The sequence below is a fragment of the Lepidochelys kempii genome, chromosome 6 (genome assembly GCF_965140265.1).
Source record: "Lepidochelys kempii isolate rLepKem1 chromosome 6, rLepKem1.hap2, whole genome shotgun sequence".
Taxonomy (NCBI): domain Eukaryota; kingdom Metazoa; phylum Chordata; order Testudines; family Cheloniidae; genus Lepidochelys; species Lepidochelys kempii.
The window spans coordinates 1,841,652-1,864,900 of record NC_133261.1 but is presented as its reverse complement, the minus strand read 5'-3'; the positions used below and the strand labels follow the sequence as shown (position 1 = coordinate 1,864,900).

Here is a 23,249-nt window from a genome sequence, read left to right as displayed (position 1 = left end):
ACGAACTCCTTCGCGCAGCTGCGCTCCGCTCCGCCAGCTGCCCCACGACCTCCTTCGCTCAGCTGCGCTCCGCTCCGCCAGCCGCCCCATGAACTCCTTCGCTCAGCTCCACGGCCCACAAGCAGCTCCTGCCATCCACACACTGCACCGCATCGAACTGCTTCACCAGCCGTCCTGCAAACTGCTCCACAATATATCTTCAGGCTCCCCCACTGCTTAACACAACGCTCAGTGATTTCAGCGCTTAGGTGAATTCAGCTTATAGTAGGGGAGCCCCAGTGCTGGTGCACTGTCAGCAGCCAAAGTGACCATTTGGGCAGCTATGGCCTCGTTCTAGGCGGGGTGGGTGTGCCTATGCAAATGAGATCGGCCCCTGAAGTTCTTTTCCACAACTTGCCACACCTCACCACCAGATGTCAGGGTGGAGCTCATCCTGACACTGTTTACACATACAACACTTCAACAATAATACTGCAACAATAGTTGGTTCGTCTCTAAGGTGCCACAAGTCCTCCTGTTCTTTTTGCGAATACCGACTAACACGGCTGCTCCTCTGAAACCTGCTTTTACACAGTGGCCAAATTCAAATTAACTGACAGCGATTTCTAGTTGATTGCCAACTTCATTTTTCTTTTCTTGATGCTTGGGGGGTTTCTTCACTGTATACTGATCTCTTCTGGTGTCTTTGGTGTGATAACTTCTGGTGTCTTTGGTCTGTGAGATGCAACCTTAAACAGCTAGTTAGTTAGCATAATAAAGATTTTTGTTTGTTTTACATCTCTTCTTGTTTTCAGTAATCCAAATTTAATACACTGAGGAACGTAGTTTGTTTATGATGTGATGGGGACCAAGTCTTTTATCTCACAAGCACACCTGTTGTCCTGGGAGCAAAGATGCTCCAGGGAGTAAATCTCAAAGTCGTCATAACCAGATTTAATCTCTGCCGCCCACATTAGCAGCTCCAGAGGTATTAAGGGTAACGTTGGTGCGGTTAGCAAACAGGGAAAGATTAGACTCTTAGACTGATTTTAGGGTTCTGAGCAGGTACTTTTCAAATTGTTGAGTAGACATTCATTTTCACTTGAGATGCATTACTAATATTTTATACTAAATAAAATGCTTAACTGCTCAAATAGATGCTCACAATCTTCTATGAGAAGGTGTATTGCTTTCCCTTGCCGAGCACTCTGTTTTAGCAAGAGTTAATAACAGAATTTTTACTAAGCTTTTTAGATTTAATTTGCTTGTGACACAAATTCCACTTTTCTTAACTGTTTAGAAGCACAAACCCTAACAACCACTGCTTCCCATTAACATAATATAAAAGAAAATAAAAATTAAACCAAAATGAATTTTAAATACAGGTCTATGCAAATACTTTGAGGATATTATACTTTTATGATGCTTGGTTGTGTTTGGGAGACAAAGGTGGAAACCTGTTGAAATTGTTTGGTTAGATTTATGCATAAATTGTTATTATAAAACATTTTTGTTATGACATTCTTATAACTATATTCAAAAGTGCAAACAAGTTTATAAAAAGCCCAAACAAGAAATTGACAATTTTGTTAATATTACCTGACTCTTAAGGTTGAAGTTTCCCTACCTATTTATTTCTTTGAATAAAAATGAAAAACAAAACTGTGATTAATAAAAGAGAATTCTTTTTGTTAGCGATTGCATTATTCGTTAAGGCAGAAATATATGTATATATATTTATAACTGAGACCTTGTTGAACTTTGAAAAAAAATGGAATTAATAATATTATGATGGTTATACCCCAACCGTAATATCAAAATAGTGTGGTACCACTTATATATACCACTTAAATAGTGTGGTACCACTTGTGACAAAGTTCCTCCTCTGCCTTGGTGGGTCCTGTGCTTACTGGCGGATTTGCTCGCCTCAGAGGTTCACGGAAGCCCTCACTTTGGCCACTTTTGTGGCTCAAATCTGCAGTTCACTCAGTTCACCTCATCACTGGCCAGCATGCGGAAAGGAAGAAGAACAATCCCCGCAGTCTCTGCTGATCCACCTAGTGGATCGGGGAACAGGCCAGAGACCTTCCCCTCTGGTGGAACCCACAGTCTGGTTCAACTCCTCCGGTATCAAGTAGGGAGTTGGAGGGATGGGGGGAACCCGGGCCCGCCCTCTACTCCGGGTTCCAGCTCAGGGCCCTGTGGATTGCAGCTTTCTACAGTGGTTCCTGTAACAGCTGCGTGACAGCTTCAACTCCCTGGGCTACTTCCCCATGGCCTCCTCCCAACACCTTCATTATTCTCACCACAGACCTTCCTCCTGATGTCTGATAATGCTTGTACTTCTCAGTCTTCCAGTAGTACGCCTTCTTACTCTCAGTTTCTTGCACCTCTTGCTCCCAGCTCCTCACACACACACCACAAACTGAAGTGAGCTCCTTTTTAAACCCAGGTGCCCTGATTAGCCTGCCTTAATTGATTCTAGCAGCTTCTTGATTGGCTGCAGGTGTTCTAATCAGCCTGTCTGCCTTAATTGTTTCCAGAAAGTGCCTGATAGTTCTGGAAACTTCCCTGTTACCTTACCCAGGGAAAAGGGACCTACTTAACCTGGGGCTAATATATCTGCATTCTATCACTCTCCTGTAGCCCTCTGGCCTGGAGGGAGAAGGAGGGAGAGGGCTGCTGCTCCTACTACTCCTGCTACTGTTAGGCCCTGGGCTCTCCCTGCTGCTGCTGCTGCTCCAGCTGCTCCCCTGGCTTGGCCAGACACCACCCCACTTCTCTGCTACCTGGTTGCTGGCCAGCTGCTGGACCCCCCACCCTCGGGTGCTGCTACTGTTCCAACTGCAGCCCCTGAGTGGGGGGGCTGCTGGCCCGCTCCCCAGATTTATGGAATGAGGGACCCCAGCCCCAGCCGTTGCTGCTGTGGACACCACCACCACCACCACCTGAGAGGGGTCCTTTCTGCCTGCCTGGACCAACACCAAGCCTTTTCTCCCCAGATCTGACCAATCCTAACGCTTGCAGAGTGCTCTGGGAGGAGCTCCCTGTGGTCAGCGCGGGCAACTGAGACCGGCTAGAGCTGCTTCTCACTCTGGCCGAGTTCTTGGAAGCCCTCCATTGCATGTCCATCAAGAAATCTCTAGGCACGGATGGGCTGACCATGGAGTTCTACCATGTGTTCTGGGACGTCCTGAGCCCAAACCTAGTCACCATCTGGGCTGAGTCTTTGCAGAACAGGGTCTTGCCTCTTTCGTGCTGGTGAGCTGTGCTCACCTTATTGCCGAAGAAGGGGGACCTCCGCGATTTATGAAATTGGCGTCCTGTCTCGCTCATCAGCACAGACTAGAAAGTCATAGCAAAAGCCATCTTGCTACATCAGGGTCCGTGCTGGCAGTTGTGGTCCACCCAGACCAGACCTACACCGTCCCGGGCTGCACCATCCTTGACAACCTGTATCTGGTCCGGGACCTCTTGGAACTCGGGTGAAGGGATGGTCTGTTGTTCGCCCTCCTGTCCTTGGATCAGGAGAAGGCATTCGACAGGGTGGACCACAGGTATCTCCTGAGCACTCTGCGAGCGTTTGGCTTTGGACCCCAGTTTTTGGGTTTTCTCTGGGTGCTGTACACCTCCGCAGAGTGTCTGGTCAGCCTCAACTGGATTCTGACCGAACCGGTCAGCTTCAGGTGAGGAGTACGGCAGGGGTGTCCCGTCTTGGGCCAGCTGTACACTCTGGCGATCGAGGCCTTCCTCTGTCTCCTCCGCAGGAGGTTGACAGGGTTGGTGCTGCGGGAGCCGGAGCTGCGGCTGGTCCTGTTGGCGTATGCCGACAACATACTCCTCGCGGTCCAGGACCCGGGTGACTTGGCGCGGATGGAGGCTTGCCAGGCCATCTATTTGGCAGCCTCCTCTGCCGGGTCAGCTGAGTCAAGAGCTCTGGCCTGGTGGTCGGTGACGGCTGCAGGCGAGCTCCCTCCCACCCACGCTTCAGGCCATCCAGTGGAGCGCGGGTCTGCTGCTCTATCTCGGCATTTACCTTTCTGCCATGCATCCCTCTCCACCGGAGAACTGGCACGATTTAGAGGGCAGGGTGATAGAGCAGCTCTGGAAATGGACAGGACTACTCTGGTGCCTCTCCCTTCGAGGGAGAGCGCTGGTGCTTAATCAGCTAGTCCTGTACATGCTCTGGTACTGGCTCAACACCCTGATCCTGGCCTCGGGTTTCCTGACCAACCTCCGGACATCGATTCTGGAGTTCTTTTGGTCAGGACTGCACTTGGTCCCTGCAGGGGTTCTCCATCTACCCCTGGAGGAGGGAGGGCAGGTGTGCTCCACGCCGGACTTCCTGCACCATAAAGGAGTCTCTGCAGGGCCTGGAGGCGGAAGACATGAACCTGAATGTGCAGACACTTCAGGCCCTGCAGAGACTCCTTTATGGTGCAGGAAGTCCGGCGTGGAGCACACTGGCGCACGCCTTCCTGTGCCGCTTCCGAGGGCTCTGATATGATCGGCAGCTCCTTTGCCTCCATCCGAGAGGTCTTCTGCGAGACCTCTCCGGACTGCCGGTCTTCTACCAGGACCTCCTCCGGACCTGGAAACTGCTTTCAAAGACCAGGTCCATGGTGACCACCATGGGGGCAGATCTCCTCGCAGAGCCCCTGCTACACAACCCCCAACTCCGCGTGCAGGTGGCGGAGTCCCCCTTGTTGTGCCAGAGGTTGGTCCTGGAAGAAGTCACAAGAATCAGAGTCCTCCTGGACTACGACTGGGGAGACTGGCTGGATCTCCTGACGCTCGCTCAGCACATGGGGCTCTCCAGACCTCGTACTCTGCATCGCGTACTTCAGGTGAGGGCCACTTTGCCGCCCACTACTCGGGTTTACCTCGACCAGGTCCTGCACGACCCTCCACCCCAGGCCCGCTGGACCTTTTCATCGGACCCCTGCCCTGTGGACCCAACCGCCCCCCCTTCACCTTGAGCTGGCTCCACGAGATGCAGTTGGTCTGCTTCTAGACCGTGCCAAGGAAACATCTATACACACTCGTGCTCCACTCCCTTCATGTCCTCACCCTCGCATCCTGCCCCGATACAAAATGGTGGGACTTCCTTCCACCTCTGGAGGGTGAGGAGCCCCGGTGGGCCAGCCTATACTCCACCTTGGTCCCGAGGCCTGCCGGGGATATCATTTGGCGGCTCCTTCACGGAGCCATGAGCACGGGCGTGTACTTGGCGCGGTTCACCCCATCCCAGACACCTGCCCCTTTTGCAGTGTGAGGGAAACCCCTGCACACATATACTTGGAGTGTGCCAGGCTGCAGCCCCTATTCCAGCTCCTCACAAATATTTTGTTATGCTTTTGGTTGCACTTTCCCCCTCACCTTCTTATTTATGCACTCACAATCCGTGGCCCCACAAAGTCGTGGGATCTCCTGGTCAACCTGTTCCTGGCCCTGGCTAAAATGGCCATCTATAAAACCAGAGTAAGGAGGTTGGCCAATGGAGTCTCCTGTGACTGTGGGGCCTATTTCCAATCCTCCGTCCGTTCACGTATCCAGGCAGAGTTCCTCTGGGCGGCATCCACTGACTCCCTTGACGCCTTTGAGGTACACTGGGCGTTGTCCGGGGTTCTCTGCTCGGTGTCCTCATCCGGTTCCCTTCGTTTGATCCTTTGACTGCACTCCTGTCCCTGTTATTTCATTAGTTGTCCCCCGTAATCATTTGGTGTCCAGGTCCTGTGGATCCCCCTCTTAGGCTGGGGGGGATCCTTTAGCAAAGCCCGCCCACTTCCCGGATCCCAATAGGATCACTCTCCGGTAGCCATCTGGCCTGACCCTGTCACAATATATATATTTTTTTAAAGGGTAAAAACTTGACTTTTCTTGCAACAAAATAAAATTAATAAAAAGTAGTCATGTGACACATACAACACAGAACAAAATACATGACATACAGGACTAACTTACAATTAAGACCAAATGGTGCCAGAATTCTATTTATAACTATACAAAATAAGGCAAACAAAAATACAAAATAAACAAAAGGGTTAAACATTTAAATAAGCAAGTTATTACCTTGTTATTTAAAACTTTTAATACAGATTGACACAATTCATATTACGATTTGCAAAATTTATTGTATTAATTTAGTAACTGAAGACATTTTCCATGACTTTATATTAACCTTATTTTAAAACTGTGCTATGTGGAAATAAGGATAGCCCATGTTTCAAATATTAGTTCGTGATTAGGATTAGAATCAGAGTCTGCATTTCCACTGCATGGCAACCATATCTGCAAGAAAGTTTGGAGTAATTCCAGCTGTTGCATTCCTGAGCCGTTAAAGTCATTAGTATGCTGGATTTACTTAAAGTAAAGTTTTACCTTATTTTCTCTTTGTTTGCTTGTTATTTTGTTCTGTTTTCAATTGCTTTATCTTTTGGAGGTTTCTCTAAAAACTATGACTTTTAAAACAGAGAGAGAGAGAGCAGAAGTGAGGAGAGGTGGGGGAATGGGGGTGAAGAGCAACCTAGGGAGGTAGGGAGACCTGAGCCAAGAAGGTCTCTTCAAGTACAGGCAAAAGCAGCAAGCTTAGCAAACTGAGAAAGGATATAAAGGAAAACTTAACTGGTATGTCAAAATATTTGAGAAAGAAAGTTCTGTGTTTAGCTCTGAGGGAGGAGTGTGGTTCAGTCAGTTAACGCTGTTGGGAACCCCCACCCCGGGGTTTTATCCTGGCTCTGAGAGGAGAGTGGGGGTCGTTACCTGCTCTTGTAAAACCTTGAATTTATTCCCCCAGTGTCTGTTGCATTTGTGCGCATGCCAAATGGATGGCGGGAGTGCCCTTTTTTGCAGCAGTTAACTGTTTTTGGGCAACTCCATGTGTTAATGCATCAATTCTAGGTGTTAACCTGCTTCATTTCGGATTTTTACTTTGAAGTTCTCGTTTATTCACTCCCCTGCGATCGAGTCACAGATCCTGTCTCCGAATGTGCTCGGTGAACTGTTCCATTTTTTCCCTTCGTCTGATTTACCAATTCGGTGACAGCATTGTGTGCTACTCTTTCCTTCTGTGCACTTACTTCTCCCGTTCTGACAGGCACCCGTCTAGGTCTCAGTGGAAGTTTAACCAGAGCCTGGCTTTTATTATAAGCTGCTGGTTGCAATGCAGTGGACTCCATTTCATCTTTTAATTTTGCTGGGGCCCCGTTTTCCATTTCTGTCCCCATTCTTCGGGCACAAGGGAGCTACCTGAAGCCTGCTGTTGACCACAGTTATTTATAACAGGGGACAGCCCATCTTTTTTTGTTGGTTTCTTACAGCTGTTTTCAATGTTTTATTCTGTTCCTGTGCTGGTTCCAGGGCTTTCTGGTCAGGTCTTCTGATTCTTGTAACACTTTCTTTGTTTCTGTTACTTGCCCCGCCAATTTTGTGGTATGTTGTCTAACCATTGAACAGCCATGGTTATTGTTTGCAATATTCTACATTTCTGCCTTAGCCTTACAAATTTCATTCCAGGTTTCTTCCCCACTATATTTTTTAAATTCATGTGGACCTCTTTTGCTAGCAACCCAGAGGGTCCACGAGTTATCAAACTATGTGGGGATTTGCAGAGAGGGGTTAAGCGGGTTTCCTAGCTCACGGTTTCCTGTCATGTTAGATAACGATTCCTACAACGGACAGCTCGCTTACTCACCAGATCAGCGGTCGGGGTCACCAATGTCATCAGACGCCACCGGTGTGGTGCTCTGCTCTGTTCAATGTTGATAACAGTCGGCTGCGTGCGTGTGTTCCCTCTGTGTGCTGCCCCGGCTCTGCAGATCACTGGCACAGCAGATCTCGAGCAAACTGCCCTATGACCACAGACTCCGATAAGGTACGAAGGCACCCGGCCAGGTTTATTGCCAAACGAAACACAGTCTCTCCTTCCCCAGATCAGATATCTACAGTTCTCCTAGTACATATGTGCCCTCTGACAATGGACCAGCTCAGTCAGTGGCGGGACTCACCACTGCCCCATAGGCCAGACAAAGACAACTCCTCAGGGGTCCATTTTTTTACACAGGTACAAACAAGTTACACGTCACTCCTGACGTATTGAGGTACAACCCCTCTACGTGTCAAGGTGCCATCTATCACCTTGTACATGTTGATTCGATCAAAACAACTCTATCCATCCTATTATCCTTTTGACCCCTGTCTTTAGGATGGGTCGGCCTTTTCCTTGTTATCTGTGTGGAACGTGCAAGTATCGGAGTGTTCTGGTACCATCCTGGCACGTGTTTGTACCTCTAGTGTCCAGTATCTTTTAGGTATGTGTGTTTTTGCAACATCAGCCCTTTCCTTGCCAGCTTCTGTGAGAAGGGCCTTCCTCTGGCTCACAGCTTAACTTTGCTTTATGTTAACAAAGTCTTGACCACTCCTTTAGTTCAGGCCTTAGGCTTCATACCGGGCCTCTGATACAAGGGTTTATGTTTCAGGGCCTCGTCTTAGAATCATAGAATATCAGGGTTGGAAGGGACCTCAGGAGGTCATCTAGTCCAACCCCCTGCTCAAAGCAGGACCAATCCCCAATTTTTGCCCCAGATCCCTAAATGGCCCCCTCAAGGATTGAACTCACAACCCTGGGTTTAGCAGGCCCATGCTCAAACCACTGAGCTATCCCTCCCCCACTTACCACAGTTTGTAGAGCATTGACCTCAAATTTATTTTTGTTTCTTAAGTAACCAACTCTGATTTCTGCGCTTGGTACTTATAATCACTTAAGATTGATCTGTCTGTAGTTAATAAACCTGTTTTATATTTTACATCAAAAAGTAAGTTTCGGTTGAAGTACTTGGGAAATCTCAGCTCAGTTTAAAAAGGCTGGTGCAGGTCCTCTGCAAATTGAGGGAGGGGCAAACTGGGTAATGAACTTGCACTGGACAGGCTTCTGACCACTGCAGGACAGGACAGTTCGGGGGTGCAAGGCTGAGGGGGAATTGGCTGGGGCCTCTCAACTGTTGGTTCATGAGTGGCTGGGAGAAGCATTCATGTAACTCAGGTGGGTGCATCCCTTCCCCTGGATGTCTGTGTGAGAGCAGCACCTGCCAGAGGCTTGTAGCTTGTCACAGCATCACAGTGTGAGAGGCACACCCCAGGTTAGTGGGACACAGGTCTCCGTGGTCCCACAGTCCAGGTTGCACCCCATGAGGAAATGGCTTGGCTGAGGTTCAGTGCAACAGTCTCTGAAGTGCAATGAACTTTACAGTCACAACAAATTTACGAGTCTGGTGTCTTCTTCCAGGACCAGGATGTGCTGCAGGTGAGGTTCCCCTGGGATGTGTTCAGGGTCTGTGTAACTTAACCCACTCTGAACCTTCAGTTCTAGCCTCCTGTCTGGCCCTTAACACCCTCTCAACTGGCTCTGTTCCCATCAGAGAGGTGCACATCTCTGGGGAATGGACTGGAGGGGACGATCCCGCCCCCTGGGGAGGGGGGAATAGACGGGAGATGATCCTGCCCTTGGGTGTAGGCCTGGCTTGACATTAGTAACTTGCCTCATTTCTTAGTGGCCGTGCTTGGAAAGGGGACTGGGAGAGTGAGTTGTAAATAGGGGCTTGCCATGCAGGGTGCTGTAGTCGGGGTGGGTGTGCTAGCTAAGATAACATGAGGGGGAAAGGAGTCCAGGAGAGCTGGCTGTATTTTAAAGACTCCTTATTGAGGTTCCAGGGACAAACCATCCCGATGTGTAGAAAGAATAGTAAATATGGCAGGCGACCAGCTTGGCTTAACAGTGAAATCCTTGCTGATCTTCAACACAAAAAAGAAGCTTACAAGAAGTGGAAGATTGGACAAATGACCAGGGAAGAGTATAAAAATATTGCTCGGGCATGCAGGAGTGAAATCAGGAAGGCCAAATCACACCTGGAGTTGCAGCTAGCAAGAGATGTTAAAAGTAACAAGAAGGGTTTCTTCAGGTATGTTAGCAACAAGAAGAAAGTCAAGGAAAGTGTGGGCCCCTTACTGAATGAGGGAGGCAACCTAGTGACAGAGGATGTGGAAAAAGCTAATGTACTCAATGCCTTTTTTGCCTCTGTCTTCACGAACAAGGTCAGCTCCCAGACTTCTGCACTGGGCAGCACAGCATGGGGAGGAGGTGACCAGCCCGCTGTGGAGAAAGAAGTGGTTCGGGACTATTTAGAAAAGCTGGACGAACACACGTCCATGGGGCCGGATGCGCTGCATCCGAGAGTGCTAAAGGAGTTGGCGGATGTGATTGCAGAGCCATTGGCCATTATCTTTGAAAACTCATGGGGATAGGGGGAGGTCCCGGATGACTGGAAAAAGGCTAATGTAGTGCCCATTTTTAAAAAAGGGAAGAAGGAGGATCCTGGAAACTACAGGCCAGTCAGCCTCACCTCAGTCCCTGGAAAAATCATGGAGCAGGTCCTCAAGGAATCAATTCTGAAGCACTTACAGGAGAGGAAAGTGAGCAGGAACAGTCAGCATGGATTCACCAAGGGCAAGTCGTGCCTGACTAATCTAATTGCCTTGTATGATGAGACAACTGGCTCTGTGGATGAGGGGAAAGCAGTGGACGTGTTGTTCCTTGACTATAGCAAAGCTTTTGACATGGTCTCCCACAGTATTCTTGCCAGCAAGTTAAAGAAGTATGGGCTGGATGAATGGACAGAAAGTTGGCTAGATTGTCGGGCTCAACAGGTAGTGATCAATGGCTCCATGTCTAGTTGGCAGCTGGTATCAAGTGGAGTGCCCCAAGGGTCGGTCCTGGGGCCGGTTTTGTTCAATATCTTCATAAATGATCTGGAGGATGGGGTGGATTGCAGCCTCAGCAAGTTTGCAGATGACACTAAACTGGGAGGAGTGGTAGATACGCTGGAGGGTAGAGATAGGATACAGAAGGATCTAGACAAATTAGAGGATTGGGCCAAAAGAAATCTGATGAGGTTCAACAAGGACAAGTGCAGAGTCCTGCACTTAGGATGGAAGAATCCAATGCACCGCTACAGACTAGGGACCGAATGGCTCGGCAGCAGTTCTGCAGAAATGGACCTAGGAGTTACAGTGGACGAGAAGCTGGATATGAGTCAACAGTGTGCCCTTGTTGCCAAGAAGGCCAATGGCATTTTGAGCTGTATAAGTAGGGGCATTGCCAGCAGATCGAGGGACGTGATTGTTCCCCTCTATTCGACATTGGTGAGGCCTCATCTGGAGTACTGTGTCCAGTTTTGGGCCCCACTCTACAAGAAGGATGTGGAGAAATTGGAAAGAGTCCAGTGGAGGGCAACAAAAATGATTAGGGGACTGGAACACATGACTTATGAGGAGAGGCTGAGGGAACTGGGATTGTTTAGTCTGCGGAAGAGAAGAATGAGGGGGGATTTGATAGCTGCTTTCAACTACCTGAAAGGGGGTTCCAAAGAGGATGGATCTAGACTGTTCTCAGTGGTAGCAGATGACAGAACAAGGAGCAATGGTCTCAAGTTGCAGTGGGGGAGGTTTAGGTTGGATATTAGGAAAAAAAATTTTACTAGGAGGGTAGTGAAGCATTGGAATGGGTTACCTAGGGAGGTGGTGGAATCTCCTTCCTTAGAGGTTTTTAAGGTCAGGCTTGACAAAGCCCTGGCTGGGATGATTTAGTTGGGGATTGGTCCTGCTTTGAGCAGGGGGTTGGACTAGATGATCTCCTGAGGTCCCTTCCAGCCCTGTATTCTATGATCCTATGGTTCTATAAGCAGCAGCCTCATGTTGGGACCATAGACACCAACTTTCCTGGGCACCGGTGGGCGCTCGCGCCCCCCCGCCCCTGCCCTGACTCCATCCCTGCCCCCCCATTCCAACTCCTTCCCCGAAGTCCCCGCCCAAATTCCGTCCCCTCCCTGCCCCTCTTGGACCCCTCCCCAAGTCCCCGCCCCGGCCCCGCCTCTTCCCCAAATGCACTGCGTTTCCCCTCTTTCCCCCTCCCTCCCAGCGCTTGCCATGTGAAACAGCTGTTTTGTGGTGGCAAGTGCTGGGAGCTGGGGGGGAAAGTGGGCACACGGCAGGCTCGCAGAGGATGCGGAGCAGAGGCGGAGGTGAGCTTGGGCGGGGGGGTGGGGCGGGGAGCTGCTGGTGGGTGCTCCAGCCCCTTTTCCTTCTCTTACACAGCATCCGGCTTTTTCTCTTTCCACATTCAGGGTGTTTCAGCTCAGCCCAAAGGGCCCAGTTCAGAGTCTTTCTGTGAGTGCTTTTGTCTTTGTCCATGAGCAGGCCTGCGGCTGGTCTGGCCTGTAAACACGGGGCTGGGCCAGGTGGGAAGGCGTCGATTGTTCTCACTCTTGTTTGAATCATGGTGTTTGGACCCAAATCCTCACCTACCATCATGACCTTGGGCCCCAAATCCCCCATGACACATGATGTTTGGACCCAAATCCCTGCCCAGCATCTTGACATTGGGACCCAAATTGCCCCCCACCCCCGCTTATTTGATTTTTTTTCACAGTTTTGGGGAGTTAGTCACAATTTTGGATGGGTTTGTTGGCAATTGCCTGGCTCCGACAGTTTTGGAACACAATACTCTGCATTTTACGTCTCCCTTCTGACAAACCCCTTGCCGTAACCATTCTCAACTTCCGGCAGACAACATGGGGATTTTTTGTAATATTTTTAGAAAGCCTCAGTTTCCCCCAGGGGAAAACAGCTCCAGTTTGCTCTCAGGGCAGACCAAGAGGCACAGAGGTGTGCCTGTGGCCACGCTGTCTGGGAGGAATGAATACGGTCATTCAGGGACTGCTTGAAACTGACCTAGATCAAGAAGGGGTTCAAAGAGACAAAGCAAACTTCACACCCATCCTCCGAGCAGACTGCCTGCAATCCTTCCCCAAACCAACGTGGTTCCCCTAAGCTACACACACACAGAGCCCCAGGAATCTATGTAAGCTTCCTGGTGATAAAATCCCTCCTTTACCTGTAAGGGGTTAAGAAGCTCAAATAACCTGGTTGGCACCTGACCAAAAGGACCAATAAGGGAAGAAGATCCTTTCTAATCTGTGTGGGGAGGTTTTGTATGTGCTCTCTTTGTTGTGCTCTCTCAGGACAGAGAGAAGGAGCAGGCAGGAAAAAAAACGTCTCCTAAAACCCTACCTGAAATAAGCATCTAAGATTACAAAAATTGTAAGTAAAGCAAGGAAATGCGTTAAATTAACTTTTGTTTTAGCTTGTGAATTTTCCCAATGCTAAGAGGGAGATTTAGGTTGGATATTAGGAAAAACTTTTTCACTAGGAGGGTGGTGAAACACTGGAATGCGTTACCTAGGGAGGTGGTGGAATCTCCTTCCTTAGATATTTTTAAGGTCAGGCTTGACAAAGCCCTGGCTGGGATGATTTAGTTGGGGCTTGGTCCTGCTTTGAGCAGGGGGTTGGACTAGATGACCTCCTGAGGTCCCCTCCAACCCTGATATTCTATGATTCTATAATTGTATGATTTATTCCTGTTTTTTGTAACTTTGAAGTTTTGCCAAGAGGGGAATCCTCTGTGTTTTAAATCTTATTACCCTGTAAAATTACCTTCCATCCTGTTTTTACAGAGGTGCTTCTTTTACTTTTTTTCCCTTCCCAAAAAAGACATCCAGAGGAAAGTAATACATACTGACTTTCATGGATTTTGCCACCTGATGGCCAGAAGCAGTAGCTCTAAGCAACACTAGGGCTAAAAGTGTGTGTCAGGCATTAACAGACATTTTTGCCAGGGTAGGTTGGCCCTCCAACATCCTTACTGATTCGGGAACTAATTTCCTGGCTGGGACCATGAAAAGCCTTTGGGAAGCTCATGGAGTTAACCACTTGCTTGCCACTCCTTACCACCATCAAACAAATGGCCTGGTGGAGAAGGTCAATGGCTTTGGGGGCCATGGTACGTAAATTTGTGAATGAGCACTCCAATGATTGGGACCTAATGTTGCAGCAGTTGCTCTTTGCCTACAGGGCTGTGTCACGTCCCAGTTTAGGGTTTTCACCATTTGAACTTGTGTATGGCCGTGAGGTTAAGGGGCCATTACAGCTGGTAAAGCAGCAATGGGAGGGGTTTATGCCTTCTCCAGGAGCTAACATTCTGGACTTTGTAACCAACCTACAAAATACCCTCCAAACCTCTTTAGCCCTAGCTAGTGAAAACCTAAAAGATGCTCAGGAAGAGCAAAAGGCCTGGTATGATAAACATGCCAGAGAGCGTTCCTTCAAAGTAGGGGACCAGGTCATGGTCTTAAAGGCGCTCCAGGCCCATAAGATGGAAGCATCTTGGGATGGGCCATTTACGGTCCAAGAGCACCTGGGAGCTGTTAACTATCTCATAGCATCCCCCACCTCAAACCTAAAGCCTAAAGTGTACCATGTTAATTTTCTAAAGCCCTTTTATTCCAGAGAATTAAAGGTTTGTCAGTTTACAGCCCAGGGAGGAGACGACGCTGAGTGGCCTGAAGGTGTCTACTACAAAGGAAAAAGTGACGGTGGCGTGGAAAAGGTCAACCTCTCCATGACTCTTGGGCGTATGCAGCAACAGCAGATCAAGGAGCTGTGCACTAGCTATGCGTCGACGTTCTCAGCCACCCCAGGACGGACCAAACGGGCATACCACTCCATTGACACAGGTAATGCTCGCCCAATTAGAGCCCAATCTTACTGGGTGTCTCCTGAAGCCAAAACTGCTATAGAACGGGAGATCCAGGATATGTTACAGATGGGTGTAATCCGCCCCTCTGGAAGTGCATGGGCATCTCCAGTGGTTCTAGTTCCCAAACCAGATGGGGAGATACGTTTTTGCGTGGACTACCGTAAGCTAAATGCTGTAACTCGCCCAGACAACTTTCCAATGCCACGCACAGATGAACTATTAGAGAAACTGGGACATGCCCAGTTCATCTCTACCTTGGACTTAACCAAGGGGTACTGGCAGGTACCGCTAGATGAATCCGCCAAGGAAAGGTCAGCCTTCATCACCCATGTTGGGCTGTATGAATTTAATGTGCTCCCTTTGGGGCTGCAAAATGCACCCACCATCTTCCAAAAACTTGTAGATGGTCTCCTAGTGGGATTGGGAGAACCTGCAGTCACCTATCTTGATGATGTGGCCTTATTTTCTGATTCATGGGAAGAATATCTGGAGCATCTCTGGAAAGTCTTCGAGCGCATAAGGGAGGCAGGACTAACTGTTAAGGCTAAAAAGTGTCAAATTGGCCTAAACAGAGTGACTTACCTTGGACACCAGGTGGGTCAAGGAACTATCAGCCCCTTACAGGCCAAAGTGGATGCTATCCAAAAGTGGCTTGTCCCAAAGTCAAAGAAACAGGTTCAATCCTTCTTAGGCTTGGCCGGTTATTACAAACGATTTGTACCGCAATACAGCCAAATCGCCGCCCCACTGACAGACCTAACCAAAAAGAAACAGCCAAATGCCGTTCAGTGGACCGAAGAAGGCCTTTAACCACCTTAAAGTGACACTCATGTCTGACCCTTTGCTAAGGGTCCCAGACTTTGACAAACCTTTCCTAGTATCCACTGATGTGTCCGTGCACGGTGTGGAAGAATTTTAATGCAGGAAGGACCGAATCAAGATTTCCATCCTGTCGTGTTTCTCAGCAAAAAACTGTCTGACAGGGAAAGCCACTGGTCAATCACTGAAAAGGAATGTTACGCCATTGTCTATACTCTGGAAAAGCTACACCCACACATTTGGGGACGGCGTTTCCACCTGCAAACTGACCATGCTGCGCGGAAGTGGCTTCATACCGTCAAGGAAAATAACAAAACACTTCTTCAGTGGAGTTTAGCTCTCCAAGATTTTGATTTCGACATACAACACATTTCAGGAGCTTCTGACAAAGTGGCTGATGCACTCTGCCATGAAAGTTTCCCAGAATCAACTGGTTAAAATCTTCCTTGAAATGTGGAAAATATTGTTAGTTTTTATATAATCAGTAGTATATCTAAAGGTGCATGTGTCTTATTCACTCTGTTTTCCCCTAGAGCTTCTGGAAGAAATCACAGCCAGTGTGCAACAGGCTGTCCAGCACCATGTGTGATTTGGGGGGCGAGTCATAAATATAAAGGGAAGGGTAACAACTTTTTTGTAGCAGTAGTATAAAATCCCTCTTGGCTGGAGGTACAGAATCACTTACCTATAAGGGGTTAAAAAGTTCAATTAACCTAGTTGGCACTTGACCAGAAGGACCAATGGGGAAAGGAGATACTTTCAAATCTCAGGGGGGGAAAGGTATTGTTTGTGCTCTCTTTGTGTGTGCCCTCTCGGACAGAGAGGGGGACCAGGGCAGGAAAAAACATCTCCTAAAAAGATCCTGAAATGATACATCTAAAATTACAGAAATTGTACGTAATAGCAAGGAAATGCGTTAGATTATCTTTTGTTTTAGCTTGTGAATTTTCCCTATGCTAAGAGGTCATTTTATTCCTGTTTTGTAACTGGGAAGCAGAGTCAGAGGGGAATCCTCTGGGTTTTAAATTTTTTATTTACCCTGTAAAGTTATCTTCCATCCTGATTTTCCAGGTGTGATTCTTTTACTTTTTTTAAAATAAAATTCTTCTTTTAAGAACCTGATTGATTTTCAGTGTCCTAAAAACCAGGGATGTGGTCTGTGCTCACTTTGTTAACCTATTGGTTGGTATATTATTCTCAAGCCCCCACAGGAAAGGGGGTGAAGAGGCTTGGGGGGGATATTCGGGGGGGGGGGGGATAGGACTCCAAGTGGCCCCTCCCTGAATGTTTGTTTAAATCACTTGGTGGTGGCAGCGATACCATCCAAGGGCAAGGAAAGGAATTTTTGCCTTGGGGAAGGTTTTAACTTAAGCTGGTGGAATATAAACTTAGGGGGTCTTTCATGCGGGTACCCACATCTGTACCCCAGAGTTCAGAGTGGGCAGGGAACCCTGACAGGGTCCCTGTCACTCCAGGCCCTGCACAGACCCCTGCCCCTGACTGAGATCAGGGATCCTGAAACACCAGGCCCTGCACAGACCCCCCCCACTGACTGAGATTGGGACCTTGTCACACCAGGCCTTGCACAGACCCCCTCCCCCCCGACTTAGATCGGGTCCCATGACACGCCAGGCCCTGCAGAGATCCTCCCTGACTGAGATCAGGGCCACGTCACACCAGGCCCTGAACAGGCCCCCCCGACTGAGATTGGGGCCCCAGTCATGCCAGGTGCTGCATAGACCCCCCCCCGACTGAGATCGGGGACCCATTGTTCCAGATGCTGCAGAGACTGACTGCGATTGCGGCCAGGATGTGCCAGCCAGGGTTGTGGGAGGGTGGGAGGGTGTGAAGTTTTGGGGGATTGGGCAGAAGTGAAGGAGCCACGGCAGGGTAAAGAAAAAAACTTCTCTGAGCTCAATGGTGGCGGAGTGTTTCTATAGCCCCCCCATGTACCATCCCTCCCCGCCCACTACCCCCCTTCCACCAAACTGCTGTGGGGGCAGGAAATCTCTCTGGTGCCCCTGGCTGCTGGAGGCCAACGAGAGAGAGCAGCATGGGAGGCTGCTCCCTGCGATAGCTGCCAGGGAAAAGTGCTCCACTCCCTGGAAGTGGAGGGGAGCAGAGGGAGGTGCAGAAGAACGGGCCGGCCGGGGGGATCCTGACCCCAGAGCAGTGGCCAGCCGTGGGCACTGAGCACCGGACAGAAGGCCCAGCCTGGCTACCTCCAGCAACGGGACAGTCCCAGGAGAACCTGGGCAGGTGGCCCCCGGACTGGGGATGGCTCCACAGGGCAGGCCTGATTCACAGCCCTGACTTCTCCTCTCAACAGCTATGGTCCAGCAAGGACCTGATCTCAGCTAAGCCACATAAGCGGTGTGGGGGGGGGGCGGGGGAAGGATGAGGGTCCGTGAGCTTCTGCTTTCACTTTCCCGTACTTCACAATTTTAAACAGGAAAATGCTGGGGACAGGAGATAAGGGCTCAGGGGTGCCGTGGCTTCTTGAGGCACACGACTGGTGGTCTGGCTGAAATCACACCCCAAACCCACGGGGCGGCTCCAGCTGGGTATATAACTTGCTGCCTTGAAGCCAGGGGCTGTCTGCTCCGCTGGCTGGAGGCTGAACTGGGCTGTCCCAACCCAGAGCGTCTGTGGGGCAGGATCATGGTGGGGCTCTACTCCCAGCTGGCCCTGCTGCTGCTGGTGGTGTTGCTGCCATCCCCAGCGCATGGTAAGAGAGACCAAGGGATCCAGAGCGATGCAGAGCCGCGGGGAACAGACCACAGAGGACGACCCTGCAGCCTGGGGTGGGGAATAGATCTGAGGGGGCAATCCTGTTCCCGGGGGGGACTCGACTGGACGAGACAATCCTGCCCCTTGCAGGGGGAACTCACAGGAGGGGACAATCCTGCCCCCCTCGGGCTGGAATCGACTCAGGGGGATGATCCTGCCCCAGTAGACTGGCTCTGCCTCTTTCCCAGGGCCTGGGGTCAAGGGTTTGTGGGGACGTGAGCAAACCAGGTTCTGTGCACTGAGGGGCAGAAATGATGTGCCGGTCCCCAGGCCCTGCTGTGAGTGAGCCCTCCACCCTGAGCCCACCTCTGAGGCACACACCCCCGGGGCTGGCATGACCCTTCCAGCCCCTCTGACTCACTCCCACAGGAGTCCCAGCCCCAGCACCCTCTCAGCTTCTGCTCCCGAACCCTCTCCCGCCCTTGGGCTTTGCAGGGTGGAGGGAGGACGTGTGGCCCTGAGAGAGCTGGGAGCAGCCCCCTTTCATCTCATGTCAGCATTCACTCTGAAACCTACTGATGCACTGTAGCCACCTACGATTTGAGGCAGAGTATTTAGTGTATGGGAGGAGCTGTGGGACAGTGGATGGGGCTTTTATTCCAGCTCTTTTCCCCACCTTCCACTCTCCCCAATCGGACCCTAGTGATGCTTCTCCCACAATGGCCCTGACTCTGTCATGTCTCCCCAACATTTCCATTTCCTCCGCAGGTGCAGAGGAGAGTCAAGACCAGCCAGGTAAAGAGTCTGGACTTCTGGGTTCTGTCACCCGCCCTGGGAGTGGGGGGGGAGTGGGGTATGGGCGGGGCTGGGAGCCAGGACTCCTGGGTTCTATCCCTGGCTCTGGGTGGAAGATGTGCACTTTGTCCCATGTTCACATGGCGCCCCTGTTTTGTGCAGTGTTCAGCCGTATCATAGAGGGGCAGGATGCCCAGGAGGGTCGATGGCCCTGGCAGGTCAGTGTGCAGTTTTTTGATGCCAAAAAACGTGACTACCGCCACATCTGTGGAGGCTCCCTCATCTCAGCCCAGTGGGTGGTGTCAGCCGCTCACTGCTTCAGTTGGTGAGTAACCCAGGCAGGGGGTGATGACTCTTCCCTGGCCTCCTGCTGTGCATGAGTTCCCCAACTGCCCTCCCCCCCCAGAGGTGGCTGCATCTCAGCATCCCCCTGTCTTCCCCTTTTCTTTTTCTCTCCTGCAGCTCTCAGTCCTGTTCCCAGTACCGTTTGGTGCTGGGGGCACACCAGCTCCTCAACCCCTCCCCAAATCAGATCCTGGTCAATATGAAGCAGATCATCCTCCACCCCAGTTTCAATAAGAAGACCAAAGTTGCTGACATCGCCTTGGTGAGGCTGGAGAAGCCCGTGAAATACACAAAGTTCATCCGGCCCATCTCCCTGCCGGGGGCCTTCCGCCAGTTCCCCGAGAAGATGAAGTGTTGGGTCACCGGCTGGGGAAAAGTTGAAATGACCAGTAAGTGTTAGAAGTCTCAGAGAGGCACTGGGAGTCCATAATTGTTAGGGGGTTGGGGAGAGCAGTTTCCGGCTCTGCCCCACCCCTGCTCTGCCCCCTCCCCAGCCCCATTCCACCCCTTCTCCCAATCCCCCTCCCCTGAACGACGCAGCCTGGAGGGTTAGTGGGGGCCTGATGCCAGCAGCAGGAGTGGAATCGCCCCACACTCACCGGCGGTGGCGGGAAACGGAGTGACCGGCCTCCCAGCCAAGTCGCTCCACTTCCCACCACTGCCGGTGAGTCCAGGGAGGCGGGCCCGACCCCTGCTGCCAGTTCCAGGCCCCCCACTAATTCCCCGGACCACCCTGGGCCCCACAGGGCCCCCCAGAGCATGGGGCCCAGGGCAGTTGCCCCAAACCATCCTATGGACGGGAGGGCTCTGGTGGTCATGGATACTGTGACCATCTCGGCTGACCTCCTGGAGAGCAAAAGGCAGAGAACATCCCTGATTGAATTGCTGCTCAAATTAGACCAGATCTCTTGGATCTGGATTTACAAATTGCCTGTGATGGAGAACCCACCACGACCCTTGGTAAATTTCCCACTGTTAAAAACTGACACCTTATTTCCAGTCTGAGTTTGTCTGGCTTCAACTTCCAGCCACTGGATCATGTTAGATCTTTCTCTCTCAGCTGAAGAGCCCGTTATTAAACACTTCTTCGCATTGTAGATACTTATAGACTGGGCTCAATTCACCTCTCAACCTTCTTTCTGTTAAATCAAATCAATTGAGCTCCTGAGTTAGAGGCTTGGGGTCCCAGATGATCGGGGCCATGTGAGTGTGTGTGTGGGGGGGCAGCACTGCCCCCTGCTGGAGGGGATTGTGTGTGTGTGTCTGTGTATTCCTTGTGGGGCACCACACAGGGACATGCCTGCACTTAGCCATAGTCTTCATAGACTTGTCTCCAGAATGGCACAGGCATGGGGGAAGCTGCCCACAGGCACAAAGGGCTCGTCCGGACCCCGGCCCACGGGGCGCAGGAATAACCCTGACACACTCCCGGTTGTCCCCCTCCAGAGCCTCTCCCAAAACCCAAGACCCTGCAGGAGCTGGAGATTCCCATCATCAAAACAGCAGTCTGCAACGATCGTTACAAGACACTGGCTCCACACTCACCTCTGGGTCCAAACGTAATCAAACCCAGCATGATCTGCGCCGGGTACATGGACAGCCCCAAGGGATTCTGCAAAGTGAGAGCCTTTCCTCCCAGCTGATTGTGGGTATTACAGCACCGCTGCCCAGACCCCAGGCGAGATCAGGGCCCCCTTGTGCCAGGTGCTGCCCAGACCCCAGGCGAGATCAGGGTCCCCTTGTGCAAGGCGCTGCCCAGACCCCAGGCGAGATCAGGGCCCCCTTGTGCTAGGTGCTTCCCAGACCCCAGGCGAGATCAGGGTCCCCTTGTGCAAGGCGCTGCCCAGACCCCAGGCAAGATCAGGCCCCCTTGTGCAAGGCGCTGCCCAGACCCCAGGTGAGATCAGGGCCCCCTTGTGCCAGGTGCTGCCCAGACCCCAGCCGAGATCAGGGCCCCCTTGTGCAAGGCGCTGCCCAGATCCCTGACACAGGTCGCTGCTCTTTGTTGCTTAGACTGGGTATGTTCTCTGACCCCCTCATCCAGCCTTCACTCTCACTGTGACAGCGATGGGAATTGGGGCCCTGACCCCCGTTTCTCTCTCTAGGGAGACTCCGGGGGGCCTCTGGCCTGTCAGCAGGACGGCACCTGGTACCTGGCTGGAGTCGTGAGCTGGTTTATGACCAAATATGTGCATGGAACCATCTGTGCTGACTGCAGGTTCCCCGGGGTCTTCACCCGGGTGACGGCCTACAACAGCTGGATCCGGAGACACATGAGAGGCACGGCCCCTCTGCCAGAGTCTCTCCAGCCGCGTTGATACTCGCCGCCCTCCTCCTCACCACCCCGTGAGCCGCACACGGACCTGCCCCTGGCACTGCCAAGCCAGCCCCTCTCAAGATGTCTATAGACCGCCCCCCTTGACACTGGGTTTGGGCCCCGTGTTGCTGGGGTCTGTGGGACGCGGCTGGGAGAGGCTGGTGGATGGAAGCACAGGGGCACTATGCGGAAGGCGAGGGCAAAGGGTGGGGGGTTATCTCCTGCCTTTCCTACAGCTCTGACTGGGAAGCTGACGGGGAAGGGCCCAGGAGCCGCTTTGATCCCATGACTTGTGCTCTGAAAATCTTCAATAAATCAGCTTTGCAAACTCTGTCTCCTCCCCAAAGCAGCTGGTGCCACCTCCCGCTAGGACCATTCCTGCCATGGCAACAGCCTCCCATGGGCTCCATGGGTTGGTATTAGCTGTGGGTTGGCAGAGCACAGGGGCCGCCCATCGCGCTGGGCGCTGCAGACATCCCCGTCCGAGATCAGAGCCCCTGTCATGCTGGGCGCTCCACACACCCACCCAATCAAGATCAGGGCCCCCATTGCGCCAGGCGCTGCATATACTCCCCCCATACGAGAATGGGGCACCTGTCACACTGGATACTGTGCAGACCCTCCCTACTGACTGGGAACCCCATCACACCGGGAGCTGCACGGATCTCCTAGACCAAGATCGGTGCCCCATCGTGCTAGCCACTGCCCAGACACACAGTATGAAACAGTCCCAGCCCTTACAATTAAAGACAAAAGATACCATCTGGAGACACACAGACAGACGGAGAAGCACCAGGGAACAACGGGACAATGCTGGTCACCGTGACGGGCTTTGTTCTCGGCCCACTGTCACTCACCCACCACCCTGGTAGAACTCCCTGCTGGGTACTCACCGGGCTATGGTGGGAGGGTCTCAATGCACCGGGCGCCAGGTGATTTAATCCTCCTATGGCTCAACAGAGTCCGGGCATGGCCCCTGGCTGGGTCCCCAGGTCCCCCCTGTGCAAAATTGTGGGGTTTGAGCATTTAAAAATTGTTTTTGATTTATTTTAAATTTTCAGAGTTGTGGGAAATTATGGAGAAGGGGGTCAGACAATGTGGGGGTCTGACAAGAATTAAAAGCTGAAGCTTTAGAACTGTCCAAATCCAGATTGTCAACCTCCCTCATCAAAAAAGTACAAAGTCAATAGCCTTAAAGCAAAGTCTTTTCTCACTGTGCCTGGTGGCGTATTTCGATGCTCACCAATGGAAATATTTCGGTGGTGATCTGTGTGTGTGTGTGCAGTGAAATCAAGGTGCGGGAGGCACCAGAAGGAGATTTGAAGAAGAGCTCTGTGTAGCTCGAAAGCTTGTCTCTCTCACCAACAGAAGCTGGTCCAACAAAGGACATTCCCTTCCCCACCTCATCTCCTATATCCTGGGACCAACTCAACTTCAATACTGCTAACAGCTACGGTGAAACCGACCTTTACCGATACAACTCAAATCCTTCCAAGGCTGGGAGCACAGGAGCTCAGGCGAGGTGATCACAACGGTCCTGTATGGCTTGAGAATCGAGGCGTTTTTCTCTAACCTTTTGGACGTGACCCAGGAGGCATCCTGGAGATCACAGAAAGG

At 51.2% G+C, this 23,249-nt stretch overlaps 1 protein-coding gene across 1 annotated transcript; it reads left to right on the top strand.

Annotated features, from left to right (window-relative positions):
- Nucleotides 1–17,901: 17,901 nt before the first annotated feature.
- LOC140912307 (serine protease 27-like) lies at nt 17,902–21,869 on the top strand. The gene is given in 7 exon segments (XM_073346524.1): nt 17,902–17,949; nt 17,951–18,173; nt 18,944–18,970; nt 19,133–19,295; nt 19,433–19,704; nt 20,762–20,934; nt 21,421–21,869. Coding segments are annotated over 7 exon segments (1,119 nt in total). The 3' UTR covers nt 21,634–21,869.
- Nucleotides 21,870–23,249: the final 1,380 nt, after the last annotated feature.